Source organism: Hyla sarda, chromosome 11 (genome assembly GCF_029499605.1).
Source record: "Hyla sarda isolate aHylSar1 chromosome 11, aHylSar1.hap1, whole genome shotgun sequence".
NCBI lineage: Eukaryota > Metazoa > Chordata > Amphibia > Anura > Hylidae > Hyla > Hyla sarda.
Genome location: NC_079199.1, coordinates 50,072,060 through 50,092,270, shown reverse-complemented (window position 1 = coordinate 50,092,270; position 20,211 = coordinate 50,072,060). Strand labels below are relative to the sequence as shown.

The window sequence follows — 20,211 nt, the reverse complement described above, 5'->3', positions numbered from 1 at the left end:
TTTATTTTCGCGTGTGCGAAAATACGCGTATGCGAAAATTAACATATGTGAAATTCGCAGATGCGAAAATTAGCATATGTTAATTTTCGCATATGCGAATTTTCACACGCCAGTCTCACACAGTAGTATTACAGCCTTCTTTACACCACACAAGCTGGAAGCAGAGAGGGGTGATCACTGTGATGTGTACTGTGAAGAAAAAAATAAAATAAAAAACGAATATTCGTAATTACGAATATATAGCGCTATATTCGCGAAATTCGCGAATAATATTCGAATTGCGAATATTCGCGAGCAACACTAGTCTGAAGGAGGTCTCTAAAGATCACTATCGCTTTCCAAAGCCGAAGCTGCAGGGATTAGCTGCTCCCCATATCATGTCATAAGGGGTTGTCCTAATGAGACAACCCCTTTAAAACGGGATACATACTCAAAGAGTCAATAATTTTTTACTGCATGCAAATATCATACATGGGCATGTCTACACCACTAAACTATCAGAGAACTAACAGAAAACGATCAAAGAACCGATAAAGTGCTTTTGCAACCAACGGAATGAAGTTCTGACCAATCACTCTGTAACATCTACATGGCATCTTTGACTATGGTTGGCACATAAGTAGGCATCTTAAAGGAACGGCTCCTCTGTAATATATGATGACAACAGCATGGCTTTTTTAACCACCACTCAGTGGATCCCCTCTGGTTCACTTAAACACTTTATATACTGCATTTGGCTCTTTGCATCTCCCCACATGTTCATAGCACGCTGCCAGTCTTTACTGATAAGCTCTTAAAAAAAGGATTATGGCCCATTAATTGTATTACAAGATTGTTAATGGCTCCTAAATTCACATTACTGTAGTAAACACCACTAATGATTGCCCATTCTATTGGAGAATGCGCTTCCATCTCACCAATATATCTCTTCAATGGATCCCTTGATGGAGTTAAACAACAAGAAAGAAAAAAAAGAAAAGAAAAACATGGCTAAATTAGGAAAAATGATGAATGGGAATAATAGCGGAAATTTTATTTAATATGCAGGATCCCCTTAATGCTGATTTTGTTTAGAGGGCACATTGAACTTTACACTGTGTGTGGGGGGAGAGGTAGAGTACGCTGGTGATCTAAGGTCCCGCAGTAAGGATGCAAAAGCCAAAAGCTGGCAGGTATTAGGTTACTCCACTAAGGTCTATTTACAGCAGCTATTGCCTTATGATTCACAGCGAACGACAGCTGGCGCTGCAGCTGCCCCATATATGTACAAGGCTAGCACAGCTGCCGGTCTGCCAGGAGCCAGCCTCATCCTTTACCAGAAAGCTCAGGAGTTCATGATCTCCTGGAGACTGTGCTGGTCTATAGTTGCATTTATTAGGGATAGAGCAATTGCTCAAAACGCACGTAAACAATGACAATGCACTGGACTTTATTATGTTACTGGAAAAGCAGATTAGCAACAAATATAAACATTACAAGTCATAAAGGGTTTAGCACCTAACATCTCCACGTGTCTTACATAGTTTATAAGGTTGGGAAAAAAAAAAAAAGACAAGAGCCTATCAAGTTCAACCTTAAACCCTACCGTGTTGATCCAGAGAAAGGCAAAAAAATTTAATAAAAAAAACCACACCATAAGGCTGATGCCAATTGAAAAGGAAAAACCCTTCCCAATTTCAATATGGCAATCACAATAAATCCCTGGATCAATGTTCTACCCCCCATAAATCTAGTATGCATTACCTGTTATATTATATTTTTTCTGAAAAACATTCAGGCCCATCTTGATTTTGAGTCAGACATCACAGCATCATGTTGCAGAGAGTTCCATAGTCTCACTGCTCTTACAGTAAAGAATCCCTGTGATAGTGAAACCTTCTTTCCTCTAGATGTAGAGGATGCCCCTTGTCATGGTTACTGGCCTAGGTAACATAGATCATAAGTTTGGAAAAAGAACAGAGTCCATCAAGTTCAACCTATATCCCTAATGTGTCCCCTACTGAGTTGATCCAGAAGAAGGCAAAAAAATAAAACCTCATAATAGAGGTAGAAATTCCTTCCCGACTCCAAATATGGCAGTCAGAATAAACCTGTGGATCAACCTTCTGTCCCTATAAATCTAATATCCATAACCTGTAATGTTATTATTCTCCAGAAATGCATCCAGGTCCCTTTTGAACTCTCTTACTGAGTTCACCATGACCACCTCCTCAGGGAGTGAGTTCCACAGTACGTAGTTATTAGGTCTCCCCTAAGCCTTCTTTTTTCTAAACTAAATAACCCTAATTCTGATAATCTTTCTGGGTACTGTAGTCCTCCCATTCCCCGTATTACCCTGGTTGCCCATCTTTGAACCCTCTCCAGCTCCACTATATCTTTCTTGTACACTGGTGCCCAGTACTGTACAGAGTATTCTATGTGTGGTCTGACTAGTGATTTGTACAGTGGTAGAATTATTTCTTTTTTGTGGGTATCTATGCCCCTATTGATGCCCCCCATGATTTTATTTGCCTTGGCAGGAGCTGCCTGACACTGGTCACTACAGCTAAATTTACATCAGTCGTCCCAAGTGTGCTCCCATTTAATACATAATCGCAGCCCCGATTTTTCTTCCCCATGCGCATTACCTTACATTTATCAGTGTTGAACCTCATCTGCCACTTCCCAGCCCAAACCTCCAACCCATCAAGATCCATTTGTAACAGTGCACTGTCCTCAATGTTTAACGTTTACAGAGTTTAGTATCATCTGCAAAGATTGCTACTTTGCTATTCAACCCCTCTACAAGGTCATTAATGAAAAGATCTAAAAAGATCACTAGAAAGATTTCTGTACTGTCCATTCATATATTTGTGCCTTGTGATCAGATCGCCTCAAAGACGTCTTTTCTTTAAATGAAATAAACCCAAGCTTGATAACCTGTCTTGGTCCTGAAATTCTCCCATACAATTAAATATCTTTGTCGCCCTCCTCTGCACCCTATCCCGTTCAGCCATGTCCTTCTTATATACAGGACACAATACTACACATGTGGTCTGACTAATGATGTCCCGATCCTCTATCCCTCCCTTGATACATCCCATGACTTTAATAGCCTTGGAAGCTGCTGCCGATGCATCCCCTACTGCCGTACTGCAAAAGTAAACAGATTTGCCATTTGGGGTTCTCAGAAAGCTAGGTGTCAAAATCTGTAGGAGCCCATAATAATGGCAATGAAACCTCCACTATGTTAAACAGTTTGACCAATTATTTTTTTTTTTTTTCCGGTTAATGGGAGAATGTTAGGGTGTTTGTTTCCTGTTAAAGGTGACCAGCCTCCGTTAACAATACAGATATACCCAAGGTAGGATAATGTCACAGCAGGGCAAACAGCCAACTGAGAGTGCCGTGTGTTATTGGAACACACAAAGCAAAAACTTCCTTGTCTTTTTGTACTGATTATTTCTGGTAAAGACAATATCTGGGGATCTATGTGCTGCTCTAGAAGAGCTCTGGTGACTTCAGACAATGGGCAACCAGACAAATAAAGTCTAGTGTATCGGTCAAGGATTATGATGTTTATATTACCACCAATTATCAACAATTCATAAATCAGGAAGAATGTGGAGCATGCTCAGTTTCCAGAATCATTGCTAAGTCACAATGAGGTGCACATACAGAAGGAGTGGCCATAGCTAAAAAGGGCATCTTCTGGTTATTGCTTCCCCATACTGTAAAAGAAAAAGCTGGTGCTTGCTTGTCCCCTCCACGCCATCACTCCCTGGAGAGGAAGATGGCATGTTCCTTAGGTTACTTCTTCTGTCCTTGTTTGTTAACACTAAGGTTCCCTGTTCAGGTTTCGTGTTCTAGTCAGAAATAGATCATCTCTGAAGTAAGCAGTGATGGGATCCAAAGCAAATTTTGGCATAGTGTGGAAACAGCTTTTATAGGAGCATTTTGCTCCCAAAATGCTTTGAGCAGGTTATAGTCTCCTCTTATGAATAGTTTCCATCACCCATCACCATTCTGCTGTGTCCTTTAAACCCAACAGATGTGTGACCACATGTTCAGTCAGCTATATACAAATGCTAGATGGGACAGGTCAAGTGGAAGCACAATATATTCTACAATTTAGTATCCCCACACGTGCAGATGGCAACTTCAGTTCAATGACCAAAAAGTCGGCTTACATATGCCAGCTTTTCTATGGCTAAGTTTCCACTTGGTTTTTTTTCTGGCAGTTTTTGAGCCAAAACCAGAAATGTATTCAAAAGGAATAGGACATATAAAGGAAGGACTTATACTTCTCCTCCCTTATGGATCCACTTCTGACTTTGGCTCAAAAACTGCAGTGGCAGGACTCCAAAAACTGCCAGAAAAAAAAAACAAGTGGAAACTTAGCCTATACTAAACATGGATTGGTCCATTATCAGGATTATGGCAAAAATATCTGGAGTGGCAAAAGTTGGATAGATGGGACCACAACTAATCCAGAGCATAAGGCACCTGGCTCCCGATCCTGGCAGACTGTTGTGAGGTCCATTGAAGATAGAGACGCTCATTTACCATAGACTAGAACAGAGAGTGTGATCTTCTATGTCCTGCCAACTCTCTGCTGGGAACTGGGCCCCCTTATTCTCCAGATCAGTGGAGATCCTGGCAAACATCCATCATTCAGACATTTATTTCAGAATAGGTATCTTATACATGGTATTTGACAACAATGACTTTAATTTTACATGGGCCTTCCAATCTTTTATATTGCTACCAAAATAGAAATTAATTTGGACCTAAGCTAAAAGTTGGTGATTCACTTTAAGGCCATTTTATAGGTTTATAAACCACTGACTGACCAAAATGTCAGCAAAAAAAAAAAAAAAAAACTTTACAAAACTTTTATATACATGTAACCAATTATTCTTTGCAATCAAAGATGATGCCTAAGGGTCTATTAACACGTAATACAACACATTTCTATTAACATGTAATACATACATTTTCTTATCTCTTGCTTCCACATTTGATAACATTTTTAACAAAAATCTAAAATAATGATTTAACCCTTTCTATCCAAAGAGCTGATTTTAGATCAATTCCAATAACAATGCCTGTGTCTACCATCAGCTGACAAGTATTTGCATATGTCTTACTCCATAAATAACAGAGCACACGATAAATGGAGGCCCAGAGGGGTCACTTTTGTTCCTTTTTTCAATAAGAAAAAATATTGCATGTATTGTTCTTTCCCACACAGGAGAGGGGAAGCTAAAGTCACATGAAGATTTTATGTTCTTCTGGTGGAGGAGGGGAGAGACAATGAAGGTCCCTGGTCATCTATACTAGAATAGGTTCCATTAGTAGTACCAGGATGATGTTCGTATCAACCAAGTCCAGTGGTCTCCAAACAGTTGACTTCCAGATGTTGCAAAACTACAACTCCCAGCATGTCCAATGGAGATCCACAGTTTTAAAGGGGTACTCCGTGACAGCTATCACGCCCCCTCCCGTAGGCTTGCATTGAGGGGCAGAGCGTGACATCACACGGGGGCGTGATGTCACACACCGCCCGCCCTGTAGTCGCCGGTAATCAGTCCCGGAGTGAACAAGCTCCGGGGACTGATAACAAACGGGGTGCCGCGTGCAAGATCATGGGGGTCCCCAGCGGCGGGGACTCCCGCGATCAGGCATCTTATCCCCTATCCTTTGGATAGGGGAAAAGATGTGTAAGCACCGGAGTACCCCTTTAAGACCACTGTCCTTATCTATACATATAAATGTCAATGGGAGAGATTTATCAAAACCTGTCCAGAGGAAAAGTTGCTGAGTTGCCCATAGCAACCAATCAGATCGCTTCACTACTTTCACTTTTGAAATGGCCTGTGGAAAATGAAAGATCTGATTGGTTGCTATGGGCAACTCAGCAACTTTTCCTCTGGACAGGTTTTGATAAATCTCCCCCAATGTATGTATATATGTGTGTATGTATATATGTGTGTATGTATGTATGTGTGTATGTATGTATGTATGTATGTATGTATGTATGTATGTGTGTGTGTGTGTATGTTCCAGCATCACGTACAAGCGGCAGAAGATATTAACATGAAACTTGGCGCACAGGTTACTTATATGTCAACAACAAACATAGGATAGGTAATTTAACCCTTACTGACCCTCCATTTGCCAGGGGTGTTTTTCTTTTTATTTAACCCCTTCAGGACCAAGCCCATTTTGGCCTTAAGGACCAGAGCGTTTTTTGCACATCTGACCACTGTCACTTTAAACATTAATAACTCTGGAATGCTTTTAGTTATCATTCTGATTCCAAGATTGTTTTTTCGTGACATATTCTACTTTAACATGGTGGTAAATTTTTGTGGTAACTTGCATCCTTTCCTTGCGAAAAATCCTAAAATTTGATGAAAAATTTGAAAATTTAGCATTTTTCTAACTTTGAAGCTCTCTGCTTGTAAGGAAAATGTATATTACAAATAAAAAAAATTTTTATTCACATATACAATATGTCTACTTTATGTTTGCATCATAAAAGTGACGAGTTTTTACTTTTGGAAGACACCAGAGGGCTTCAAAGTTCAGCAGCAATTTTCCAATTTTTCACAAAATTTTCAAACTCACTATTTTTCAGGGACCAGTTCAGGTTTGAAGTGGATTTGAAGGGTCTTCATATTAGAAATACCCCACAAAAGACCCCATTATAAAAACGGCACCCCCAAAGTATTCAAAATGACATTCAGTCATCATTTTAACCCTTTAGGTGTTTCACAGGAATAGAAGCAAAGTGAAGGAGAAAATTCACAATCTTCATTTTTTACACTCGCATGTTCTTGTAGACCCAATTTTTGAATTTTTACAAGGGGTAAAAGGAGAAAATGTATACTTATATTTGTAGCCCAATTTCTCTCGAGTAAGCACATACCTCATATGTCTATGTAAATTGTTCGGCGGGCGCAGTAGAGGGCTCAGAAGGGAAAGAGCGACAAGGGGATTTTGGAGAGTACGTTTTTCTGAAATGGTTTTTGGGGGGCATGTTGCATTTAGGAAGCCCCTATGGTGCCAGAACAGCAAAAACCCCTCACATGGCATACCATTTTGGAAACTAGACCCCTTGAGGAACATAACAAGGAATAAAGTGAGCCTTATTACCCCACAGGTGTTTCACGACTTTTGCATATGTAAAAAAAAAAAAAAAAAAAAATTTCCACTAAAATGTGTGTTTCCCCCCAAATTTCACATTTTTCCAAGGGTTAATAGCAGGAAATACTCCCCAATATTGGTAACCCCTTCTCTTCTGAGTATGGAGGTACCCCATATGTGGACCTGAAGTGCACTATGGGCGAACTACAATGCTCAGAAGAGAAGGAGTCATATTTGGCTTTTTGAGAGCAAATTTTGCTCGGGGGGCATATCGCATTTAGGAAGCCCCTATGGTGCCAGAACAGCAAAAAAAAAAAACACATGGCATACCATTTTGGAAACGAGACCCCTTGAGGAACGTAACAAGGGATACAGTGAGCATTTGCCCCCCACTGGTGTCTGACAGATCTTTGGAACAGTGGGCTGTACAAGTTTTCATTTTCACGGACCACTGTTCCAAAGATCCGTCAGACACCTGTGGGGGGTAAATTCTCACTGCACCCCTCATTACATTCCGTGAGGGGTGTCGTTTCCGAAATGGGGTCACATGTGGGGTTTTGTTTTTTTTGCGTTTGTCAAAACCGCTGTAACAATCAGCCACCCCTGTGCAAATCACCTCAAATGTACATGGCGCACTCTCCCTTCTGGGCCTTGTTGTGCGCCCCAGAGCACTTTGCGCTCACATATGGGGTATCTCTGTAGTCGGGAGAAATTGCGTTACAAATTTTGGGGGGCTTTTTTCCCTTTTACCTCTTGTGAAAATGTAAAGTATAGGGCAACATCAGCATGTTAGTGTAAAAATTTTTTTTTTTTTACACTAACATTCTGGTGTAGACCCCAACATTTCCTTTTCATGAAGGGTTAAAGAAGAAAAAGCCCCCCAAACCTTGTAACGCAATTTCTCCCGAGTACGGCGATACCCCATATGTGGCCCTAAACTGTTGCCTTGAAACACGACAGGGCTCCAAAGTGAGAGTGCCGTGCGCATTTGAGGCCTAAATTAGGGATTTGCATAGGGATGGACATAGGGGTATTCTACGCCAGTGATTCCCAAACAGGGTGCCTCCAGCTGTTGCAAAACTCCCAGCATGCGTGGACAGTCAACGGCTGTCCGGCAATACTGGGAGTTTTTGTTTTTCAACAGCTGGAGGCTCTGCTTTGGAAACAGTGGCGTACCGGACGTTCTTATTGGGGGAGGGGGGCTGTGTAGGGGTATGTGTATATGTAGTGTTTTTAACTTTTTATTTTATTTTGTGTTGGTGTAGTGTAGTGTTTTTAGGGTACAGTCACATGGGCGGGGGATTACAGCGAGTTTCCCAGCACAAAATTTGCTGCATCTCAAGATGCGAGAAACCCACTGTAAAAGCCTCGCCCATGTGAATGTAGCAAAACTACAACTCCCAGCATGCATGGTCTGTTAGTGCATGCTTGGAGTTATAGTTTTGCAACAGCTGGAGGCACACAGGTTAGGAAACACTGAGTTAGAAACAATGTTTCCCAACCAGTGTGTCTCCAGTTGTTGCAAAACTACAACTCCCAGCATGCCCAGACAGCTGAAGGGCATGCTGGGAGCTGTAGTTCGGCAACATCTGAAGGGCCAGATGTTGCTGAACTAAAACTCCCAGCATGCCTGGACAGTCCGTGTATGCTGGGAGTTGTAGTTTTGCAACAGCTGGAAGAGCACAGATTGGAGACCATTATACAATGGTCTCCAAACGGGGGCCCTCCAGATGTTGCAAAACTACAACTCCCAGCATGCCCAGACAGCCAAAGGCTGTCTAGGCATGCTGGGAGTTGTAGTTTTCAGACTCCTAGAAGCAGCAGTGAAGATCTTCACTGCTGCCTCTGAGGACCACATACTTACCCGTCGCTGCTCGTCCACGTGGCCGGTCCTGCCGCTGCTCCTCGGTCCCGCCGCTGGATCTGGTAAGGCTGCCGCTCCCCGCGTGTTCCCCCTCCTATGCTGCAGGTCCCCGCGAGCCCCCGCAGCCATCGTCCCCTGTTCTGCCCGACTTCCAGGGGCGGGCAGTGCGGGGGATCTGAACTTTCACCCCAGATCACTGTGATTGGTCCACAGGGACCAATCACAGTGATCGCTGACCAGGACCATCAATGGATGGTCCTGGGGGTGAAGCAGAAGTTGTCCCCTGCTGGAAACAGCGGGACTTCTGCCAGTTAACCCGTGCGATGCTGCGCATCGCCGGGTTAACTGAATGTCATTTATAAACGCCGGGATGCGCGAACGCACTGCACAACCCGGCGTTTATATATGACATTCTGCGGGAAGGGGTTAAAGTCCCATACAAGTCTATGGAAAATATATGTTACTGCATAACTTCCAAGCGGCTGGAGATATTTCGATAATACTTTGTTACATGTTACTTATATGTCCACTTAAAATATAGGATAGTTAATTTAACAGTTAACTACCCCCATTTGTTAGGGTCAGGGTTTTTGTTTAAAGTCCCATGCAAATCAATGGGAAATGTATGGGATATGACAACAATATATGAGGACGGGATATGAAGTCAAAAGTTTCCTCCTTTGTTTATTTTCCTCCCCAACAAGGATTAAAGGAGTACTCCGGCACGCACTTTTTTCCTTTTATCCCATCCTGGCTGCAAAATAAAAGAAAACACACTTTATCTTACCTGCCAACGAGCCCCCGGAGCTCCGGTACAGGTGTTCGGTCCCCGGGCTGTATTCTTCTTACTTCCTGTTAGCCCGGCACATCACATGGAGCTTCAGCCTATCACCGGCCGCAGCGATGTCCTGCCTCGGCCGGTGATAGGCTGAAGCTCCGTGTAACGTGCCGGGCTAACAGGAAGTAAGAAGAATACAGCCCGGGGACCGAACACCTGTACCGGAGCTCCGGGGGCTCGTTGGCAGGTAAGAGAAAGTGTGTTTTCTTTTATTTTGCAGCCCGGACGGGATAAAAGGAAAAAAGTGCGCGCCGGAGTACTCGTTTAAGAAGGAAAAACCGGGCAATGCCGGGTACTCAGCTAGTATAGGATAATAGACTACTGCACTGGGGGACTGTTACATAGACTACTGTAGGGTTGTAAATCTAAGGCCCCAAACCTAAGGCTATCTATCTGCTGCAAAACTACATATGTTAGAGCATGATAGGAATTGTAGTATTGAACATCTGCAGAGCCACTAGTTGGGAAACGCTGTTATAGAATATGCAGATTACTAAACTAATTCTTAACTTTAGGCCCCATCCCTGGGATGGGAGTTGTAGTTTTGTACATATAGGATAATAGTGTGGTGTCGAGAGAGAGTAATGGTGTCTAGGGTGTTGCAGTAATAGTGTAGGGTCTGGTGGCATTAACCCTTCAATGTTGTGATGCCAGGGTGCGGTTTCCTCCATAGTAATGTTCCTACCGCCATCCGTCCCACAAACGGCAGGGAGAAATAACGGAATGTCCAAAGCAGATTTTATGAAGTAAACGGAAGAAACTTTACTCGCAGATTTTATGCAACGGTATTGAACATAAGTCTATTCAAGAGTGAACCGGGATACAGGTTCCTCACAGGTTTGCTGGGACTTTGAAGCAATGAGCTTTTGATGCTAGCCACCGTGCTACTATTTTAGAAGATTTGAGCTTATAGTAGTCACACAGGATTTAGTAGTTTGAGCCTTGAGTAACTCACATTTTGTGGCTGCAGGTTATTAGGCTTTGGGCCTAGCTTGAATTGAATTGATGCTGATGAGATGTGCTTGCTTTCATGTACAGGTCTCAAGAGCAGGAACTGAGAATTTAGTGGCTGCAGCCCCTTATATATTAAGAGGGCTGGACAAAAGCTCATTGGCTGGCAAACCTGTAAGTTATGAACCAAGTGAACTCTGGGTACATCACATGACCCTCCAAAAGGTCCTTAAGCATTTTATACATTACAACTGTGTATCACGTGACCACTAAATTATATATATATATATATATATATATATATATATATATATATATATATATATATATATATACATATGCACATTAATTAACACATTTACATGAGGCAACTAGGGGTAAACCCTACAGGAGAGCCCCATAGACATGGAGGGACTCTAGCTTAGACAAGGGACAGGACCAGGTCCTGTACCGGGACACCACAAAAGACTACTTTAATGATTTTAAACTGGGGTTTTAACCAGAGTATTTGCATCTATTGCAAAACTACAAGTGTTAGGGCATGATGGGAGGGCCACAAATTAGGGAACACTGTTATAGAATATTGTATTGTTGCAAATCTAGCACCACAAACTAAGGCCCTTCATCTGTTGAAAAACTACAACTATTCGGCCATGATAGGACTTGTAGTTTTGTAATATCAAATAGTTGGTGACCTCTGCTATACAGTGCATCAAGCACAATATATCTTATTTACTATATATACCCTCCCAACCCCTGTATGGATGAACGCACATCTACTGTAACACTGCAGAGCTTCACTTGCCCTAGTGCCTATCCCATCAATATCAATTAAGAACCAATGAACCAATCATAATGCTCTTTAAAGCCCATGGTGAAACCTAAAGACAGTGGTCTTCAACCTGCGGACCTCCAGATGTTGCAAAACTACAACTCCCAGCATGCCCGGACAGCCAACGGCTGTCCGGGCATGCTGGGAGTTGTAGTTTTGCAACATCTGGAGGTCCGCAGGTTGCAGACCACTGCCCTAAGACATCTATACGGACCTAGTGCCAAATGTAACAACGCGCCTCTATGAAGAGCAGACAGTGTAAATGCACCAGAGAGTCATATGCTAAACACGGCTGACCATCAATCCACAAGGAACAGCTCCCGACAGCTGTACCACGGAATTTACAAGAGGCAGCACAACAGCTGTGCCCACTATAATCACGGATACATCAAAGCGGACAGATCGCGGACACTGCTGCTCATGCAACAGATTCCAGACACGACCAATACAAAAAAAATACAAAAAATTCCTAACAACCAGGCGGCAACTGCATAAACATGAGAGCTGGATCCACGTTGCAAAGAAGCATGTCAAAAATCTCATTTCTATCTGCAGCCTGGCATACCCGGACATCTGTGACATCTCTTCACATCTTCACTAACATCTGCATAGATGGTTCATCTTTTCAGCAAATCATCCTTACTCTTTGGGGTGGGGGGGGGGGGGGTAATTTTCTTCCCAGTTATCAGATAATTCTTTGCTTACAAGCAGTCTAGTGGCCGTTGGCTGTCCAGGCATGCTGGGAGTTGTAGTATTGCAACATCTGGAGGCCCGCAGTTTGGACACCACTGGCTTGGAGTCTATGAGGGATGGGATTGAGACAAAAGGTGGCAAGTGCTTTGTATAGTCAATGGTCCAGTCAGGGAGATATAATACATAATAGGTGGGGAAAACGGTAACCAGCCAATCTGTGTGCATAGAGGGGGCACTGCTGAATGATAGTAGGGGGGCCAATACATAATTTTTCTTTTTTTATATGACTGCTTAAAGAGATGAGTCTTTAGACACGTATAAAACTATTGATGTTGGATATAGGTCTAAGGATTCCAGACACATTCCAGAGAATTGGTGCAGCACAAGTAACGTCTTGGAGATAGAAGAGGAAGGTTCGGATTATACACTGCTCAAAAAATAAAGGGAACACTTAAACAACACAAAGTCAATAAGTCAATGACTGTGAAATCACACTGTCCACTCAGGAAGCAACACTGATTGACAATCAATTTCACATGCTGTTGTGCAAATGGAACAGACAACAAGTGGAAATTATAGGCAATTAGCAAGACACCCCCAATAAAGGAGTGGTTCTGCAGGTGGTGACCACAGACACCACTTCTCAGTTCCTATGCTTCCTGGCAGATGTTTTGGTCACTTTTGAATGCTGGCGGTGCTTTCACTCTAGTGGTAGCATGAGACGGAGTCTACAACCCACACAAGTGGCTCAGGTAGTGCAGCTCATCAAGGATGGCACATCAATGCGAGCTGTGGCAAGAAGGTTTGCTGTGTCTGTCAGCGTAGTGTCCAGAGCATGGAGGCGCTACCTGGAGACAGTACATCAGGAGATGTGATGGAGGCTGTAGGAGGACAACAACCCAGCTACAGGACCGCTACCTCCGCCTTTGTGCATGGAGGAGCACTGCCAGAGCTCTGCAAAATGACCTCCAGCAGGCCACAAATGTGCATGTGTCCACTCAAACGGTCAGAAACACACTCCATGAGGGTGGTATGAGGGCCCGACATCCACAGGTAGGAGACGTGCTTACAGCCCAACACCGTGCAGAATGTTTGGCATTTGCCAGAGAATAGCAAGATTGACAAATTCACCACTGGCGCCCTGTGCTCTTCACAGAAGAAAGCAGGTTCACACTGAGCACATGTGACAGACGTGACAGAGTCTGGAGATGCTGTGGAGAACATTCTTTTGCCTGCAACATTTTCCAGCATGACCAGTTTGGCAGTGGGTCAGTAATGGTGTGTGAAGGCATTTCTTTGGGGGGCTTGCTACTTGCTAGAGGTACCGAGATGAGATCCTCAGACCCCTTGTGAGACCATATGCTGGTGCGGTTTGCCCTGGGTTCCTCCTAATGCAAGACAATGCTAGACCTCATGTGGCTGGAGTGTGTCAGCAGTTCCTGCAAGAGGAAGGCATTGATGCTATGGAATGGCCCGCCCGTTCCCCAGACCGGAATCCGATTGAGCACATCTGGGACATCATGTCTCGCTCCATCCACCAACAGACTGTCCAGGAGTAGGCGGATGCTTTAGTCCAGGTCTTGGAGGACATCCCTCAGGAGACAATCTGCGACCTCATCAGGAGCATGCCCAGGTGTTGTAGGGAGGTCATACGGGCACGTGGAGGCCACACACACTACTAAGCCTCATTTTGACTTGTTTTAAGGACATTACATCAAAGTTGGATCAGCCTGTAGTGTGGTTTTCTGTCCTCATGCTAAATAAGATGCATGGGGACGTCCTCAGGGGAACCTTTATCCTTAGTTAGCTCAAAATAGAAAGAGAAAGTAATTCTTAAGATTGGGCTAGATAGCCCTCTGCAGTTGTAAATGTTCCACACAGGCCGGTTTAGACTGTCAGCCCCTGCAACAAAAGAGAATGGTAGGACAGATAGTAAATGACCTTACCCCATCCAGTAGCCTTTTCTCTCAGTATAAAAGGTATTCATACTCACAGTAATTTTGTGGAAAAACCCTATAAAAGAGGGGCAAGGTCATAAGAACTCTATATTGTAACCTACATAAGAACCATACAGCTGCTCAGATTTATATGTGGTGTCCCGGTACCGTATTTCATACGTTACCTTGTGGTGAGGTCCCCAAAGTCAGAGTCCCTAGGAACAGTGGGGGTCCTCTACCTCAGCTAGCCCCTCGTCACCCCTTAGTTAGTTAATATTTATGTAAATAAACATGTAGATGTGTCTATGAACAGGTTCTTGCCTTGTTTGCGTCTCAGGACCTGCGGGTCATGTGACCTAGTTCAGAACTCTATGGTTTACTGAAGGACCTTTGGTGGTTCTCATGACATTGATCACCCACAATCCATTGTAACGGTGAGTGACAGCTGATTGGACCAATCCAAAACGGCCAGCCCCTGCCCATATAAGGGAGCTGCGCCATCTTGAGCGCTCTCTTGGCTTTGTGACTCTGGATGAGGTAGGACCTCCGCAGCTTAGAAGAAAAAATAACTAGGCCTAAGCCTGCGCTAGAGACTGATAGTTCATACAATTCCCCACAATCTCAGCAAGATCTCCGGACCTAATCAAACCCCTAAATCTGGTGGATTTACGTCAATACAATCCTCTAAAGCTAAAGAGAACTTTCCGGTCCTAAGCATCTGTCAATCACTGCTGTGCTCTTTCAATAGACTCTGTTATCTGGACTATTACAGTCATTGCAAATACAGAAAATCTTCAGTAAAGATTCAGCAAGTTTTAAGTTCAGCACTGCTGTGGACAATCTATTTATTTCACACTCACCTATTGCTCTTGGGAAGGGTGACGATAGGCCCAGCATCAATACAGAGTTTTAACCCTCACCCTGGTGTCACGAGTGACAAGGGTTAACAGCACCCTTTCAGTATCTAGAACAGCAACACCCCAACTAATCTAGACCCCACAAGGCTTTTCCACACAGTTCCTCACCACATATACGTACAACTTGCGCTGTGCAGTATAATTACTGCACAGCACAAGTTGTACAGATCCTCCTGTTCTCCTGCCACTGCAGGAGTAATTTTCTAATGATAATTACTCCTGAAGTGGCAGGAGAACAGGAGGATCTCCCGGCGTGCTGGTGTGGCTTGTGGTGAAGCCGGCGCCTAATGCATGCAGCCTCACTTCCACGTTATTACAGCATCCGGTCCGCTCACCTCCCGACATCAGAGGAGTGGGCGGGACCGCTGTCACAGAGCGCTCGCATCTTGGTGCTCACATACAAGATTATGCTGGGCAGAAGTGGGTGTGCCGTTTAGTATAAGCGTTGTAGCCATCTTTGTTTAGGGCAAAGGTAAGGGCATAAGTTAGAGTACAAAACCACCATTATTTTATATGTAAAAAGTCAGGCGAAGCTGTAGAAAATAGGGATTAGACCGCAAGGCTCACTATTGGCAAACCGAATACCATCAATCAAATGTGGTAGCATTGCAACAAGCAGGTTAACCCTGGCAGTGCCAGAACAGCCTAGTATAATGACATTATACACTAGGCAAGGCATGGCCAATACGGGAAACCCAATATAATCAAAGGCGTTTATTAATCCTTCCAGTACTTTTTAGCTGCTGAATACTACAGAGGAAACTATTTTCTTTTTGGAACACAGTGCTCTCTGCTGACATCATGACCACAGTGCTCTTTGCTGACATCTCTGTCCATTTTAGGAACTGTCCAGAGCAGCTTATATTTTCTATGGGGATTTTCTCCTACTCTGGACAGTTCTTAAAATGGACAGAGATGTCAGCAGAGAGCTCTGTGTTCCAAAAAGAAAATAATTTCCTCTGTAGTACTCAGCAGCTAATAAGTACTGGAAGGATTAAGATTTTTTTATAGAAGTAATTTACAAATCTGTTCAATTTTCTGGCACCAAAAAAAAAAAAAGTTTTCCACCTGAGTACCCCTTTAAGCTTAGCCAAGCATTCATAGGTTCTGAATGTAGAGAAGAGGGGTAAGCCACTGCCAGACTTCTCTAGTGGCAAATCTCTTCAAGAACAAAATAATAGGCAGTTGGAATCCAAAATGTCCAATCCTTCTCTTTCTCTATATCAGGTGGAGAGTCAGGAGGCGACCGTATACATTAGGCCCCTTTCACAATGCTGTGTGACGGCAGCTGGAAAAGCCGGGCAGAATAATGGGAGAAAAATTACTGCATGTGCCGTTTTTTTCTCCCACTATTCATAACGGCACCCGGTGGCCCCCATAATAGTAAATGGGAGCAGTCGGGACCCGTTGTTTGCTGTTGCTCCCAGTTATGTGAACAGCCATTATAGTTAGGAATAAAAAAAATTATAAATTGACGGCCATTCTCGACAGAGAGCAACGGAAGTGTGAAAGTAGCCTTAGATGGGTTCACCACTCCTGCTGAAATTGGCAGGTTTAGGCAACATTTTTACACATTATATATGTTCACATCTCACAGGGCATGAATAAGGACCACAATAAAAGGGTCCAAAATGTGTAGATTTTGGGCACCATGGACATGCTGCCTTTTTATGCTTTTGTCCTGTAATATATTTTTATTGGATTAATAAAGTTTGTGTATACTTTAAGGAACAACGAAGACAATCTCCTTACTAGCTCCATCTGACCTTTTCTGGCTAGGTCTTATCCTGGTCTGAACTAGGTGAAGCAGTTTCGGTTGGGTATAGCTATACTAGTTGTAGATGAAGATATTTATCGAATATGATGCAGAAAACGCACTGAAATCTGTGTCTGATCCAACATGTGTGAACTGACCCATAAATCCCTCTTTATACCAGGAGAAATATGCAAAAAAGCTAATCTGTTTCCTGACTAACAGAGAATCGCCCAATTTTTTGTATTGATGCTTATCTAAAATAATTGCTCATATCAGCAGATATTCCAGGAATAATGTTAGTATAGTGCCACCTGCTGTTCCCTTTTACTGTCTTCACCTCAATAAATGTATCACGGTGGACATGAGCTCAATCTTGCTTCTTCCCTCTTTACTAGGTGTGTGGAGGGATTCCTGAGGTGGTGAGTCGACTGCTTCTGAAGCTGCAGCATCTTCTCTGCTTCTCAGAGGAGAGTCTATGCAAGCAGAAATGCATTCTCCTTCTCTACGAAGTTAGGCATTCACTCATCACATCAGGGACCCTTATGTATTGTGGTGTCTCGATACAGGACCTTGTCCTGTCCCTTGTCTAAAGTCCCCTCAGCTAGAGTCCCTCCATTCATTTAGGGCTCTCCTACAGCTTGCCCTTGGTCGTCTCATGTAGAGTGTGTTTATATTTGTTTAATGTATAGAAAATATATGTGCAGGACCTTAGTGGTCACATGATGTACGGTTGTGATGTATAAAATGTTAAAGGACCTTAGAGGTCATGTGATGTACCCAGAGTTCACTGGGTTCATAACTTACAGGTTTGCTGACCAATGAGCTTAGTCCAGCCCCTTATTATATAAAGGGCTGTAGCCACTAAATTCGCTCTCTTAGCGCTCATCTCCTGGACACTAAAGCACAGACATCTCAGAAGAAATCTCAATTCATCTAGGCCAAAGCCAAAGAACCTGCAGCCACTAAACCGTGAGTTACAAAGCTCAATCTATCAAATCCTGTGTTCCTACTACCAGCTCAAATATTACAATTAGTAGCATAGTGGCCTGCATCAAAGCTCATTACTTCAGAGTCCCAGCAAAACCTGTGAGGAACCTGTATCCCGGTTCACTCTTAAGAGACATATGTTAAAGACTGTTTCATAAATTATGCAAGTAAAGTTTCTTCAGTTTATTCCTGAAATCTGCTGTGGACATTCCGTTATTTTTCCCTGCCGTCTGTGGGACAGTTGGCGGCAGGAACATTATTATTGAGGAAACCTCACCCTGGCGTCACAACATTCAAGGGTTAATACCACCAGACCCTACACTACCACCGCAACACCCCAGTCACCGTTACTCTCCTGGTTCACCACAGTAAACCTTGTGAAGGAGAGAGAGAAGGAAGACCAAGTATGTATTCCCACCTTGGCACATTTATGAGGGTGGACACAGTAAATATGTTGAAAAGAAATAGCAGCTAGCGCTATACTGTATTGTACTAACATGGGGGATGAATTTAAAGTGGTACTCCGCCCACAGACATCCATCACGCCCCCTTCCATAGACATGAATGGAGGGGGCATGGCCTGATGTCACGTCTCCAGCCGCCCAAACCCACCGTTCTAAACATACTGTTTAGAATGCCAGATGCGGCACGGGTCCTGCACGGAGATCACGGGGGGCCCCAGCGGCGGGAACCCCGTGATCAGTCATCTTATCCCCTATTCTTTGGATACCTTGTCACCTATCCTTTAGATATAAACAATATTTTATCTCTTTAAATATTTGCAATGCAGTGGGCATACAGCCTATAGGATTCATGCATGCCTCTGCAGAAAATACATTGATCTATAGAGCTCAAAGGCCAATAAAAAAAAAAAAAAAAAAAAAAGGGCCATAATCCCACCTGGATGGACCTGTGGAAGGGAGGTGTCTCTCAGCATCATAATAAAATTATTATTTTCTTATTTTCCTAGTCCAAAATAATTTTCCTGCTCCATAGCAGGTCAGGGTTTTATCTCCGTTCACCTGTTTCTTTCACAAACCATTGAATTTTGCATTATTCAAAAGAAAAGTCCTCAACAACGCTATTGTGCATGTAAAAATGTTTTTTCTTTTAATAATGCAAGGCAAATGAAACAGATGACATACAGCATCGAGATGAACGTCTGTACCGTGAATGGTGCAGCAGGATCCCATTGAGAACAATGAGAGGCTGCTGCACTGTATTTTTCAAGTGGAATTCCAATCAAAATCTGTAGTGTGAATGGGCCCTTACAGCACACCAATTCTTGTTAGTTTTTCTCCTCTCTCAGCATTGCAGTTTTCCCTTGTTGGACCCCTTATGATCTTCGGTATTGTGCTTATAGCACAGCAGAATAAGGAGAGTGTACTCTGCCACCATCTTATCTACACGGCTCCGGTAGGAGTAACCGCAGACTTTGTGCCATCCTTTCTTTCCTAATACATCTGTTTACCATGGCTCCCTATTGTGCACCATATAATGAATAGAAAAGGAAATGTCCTAACAATAGCGGCTCTGCAGGGTCAACGAGTCAAATACTGTTCATTCTCCTAAACCCCTGTATGACACTAGGGCATCTCATTTAGATAAAATAGAAATAAAAATAAAAATAAATAACAGACGTACTTCAGGAGCGAGGTATTCTGGGGTACCACAAAACGTCTTCATTGTTGCCCCATCTTTTATACCTTCTTTGCACAGGCCAAAATCTGTAATTTTTATGTGTCCATCTTTGTCCAGCATAAGATTTTCCAACTGCAAAAGAATAAATAAAATAAATAAATAAAATTGTTAAAAAATGCAGAGAAATTTTCTGGGTTCATATGAAATTTGGCGCACAATAATAGTAATAATAACAGTGACATCGCAGGCAGATGTTGTTCTCTTTCCCGCTCCCCTCACATCTGTCTGGTGCTTTAACCTCAGATAACCCGGGCACTGAGTGCAGAGGATTCCAGCACACAATAAAGACACCACTTCACGTCATTGTCCGGCCGGACGAGGCAGAGGGGTGCATTTATAGATCCGGGCAGGTAAGCGGAGCCGCTCCAACAGGATTTTCATTACAGATAATTTTTTACCTTATTCTGTTTTGTAAACATTCAGGCCGCACCAGTACAAAATATTGGCGCAAAACTCTGCGATAGACGCCAAGAAACATTGAAAGGAAGGTCAGGCTTAAAGGCGCAGGTACCTAGTAATCCATCTCCGCTCTCCTATTTCTACAGAACTAAGCAGACTGTTCAGGATTCTTGGAAAGAGCATTCTAATTATTATTATTGCAAAT

General features: G+C 43.1%; 1 protein-coding gene across 2 annotated transcripts in view; it reads right to left on the bottom strand.

Moving 5' to 3' along the window:
- AKT1 (AKT serine/threonine kinase 1) overlaps positions 1–20,211 on the bottom strand; it is a 148,808-nt gene that overhangs the window by 29,080 nt on the left and 99,517 nt on the right. For both annotated transcript variants that reach the window (XM_056547349.1, XM_056547350.1), the window contains exon 10: positions 19,551–19,679. In XM_056547349.1, the coding sequence (XP_056403324.1) occupies positions 19,551–19,679 (129 nt within the window). The remainder of the gene's footprint in view (positions 1–19,550; positions 19,680–20,211) is intronic.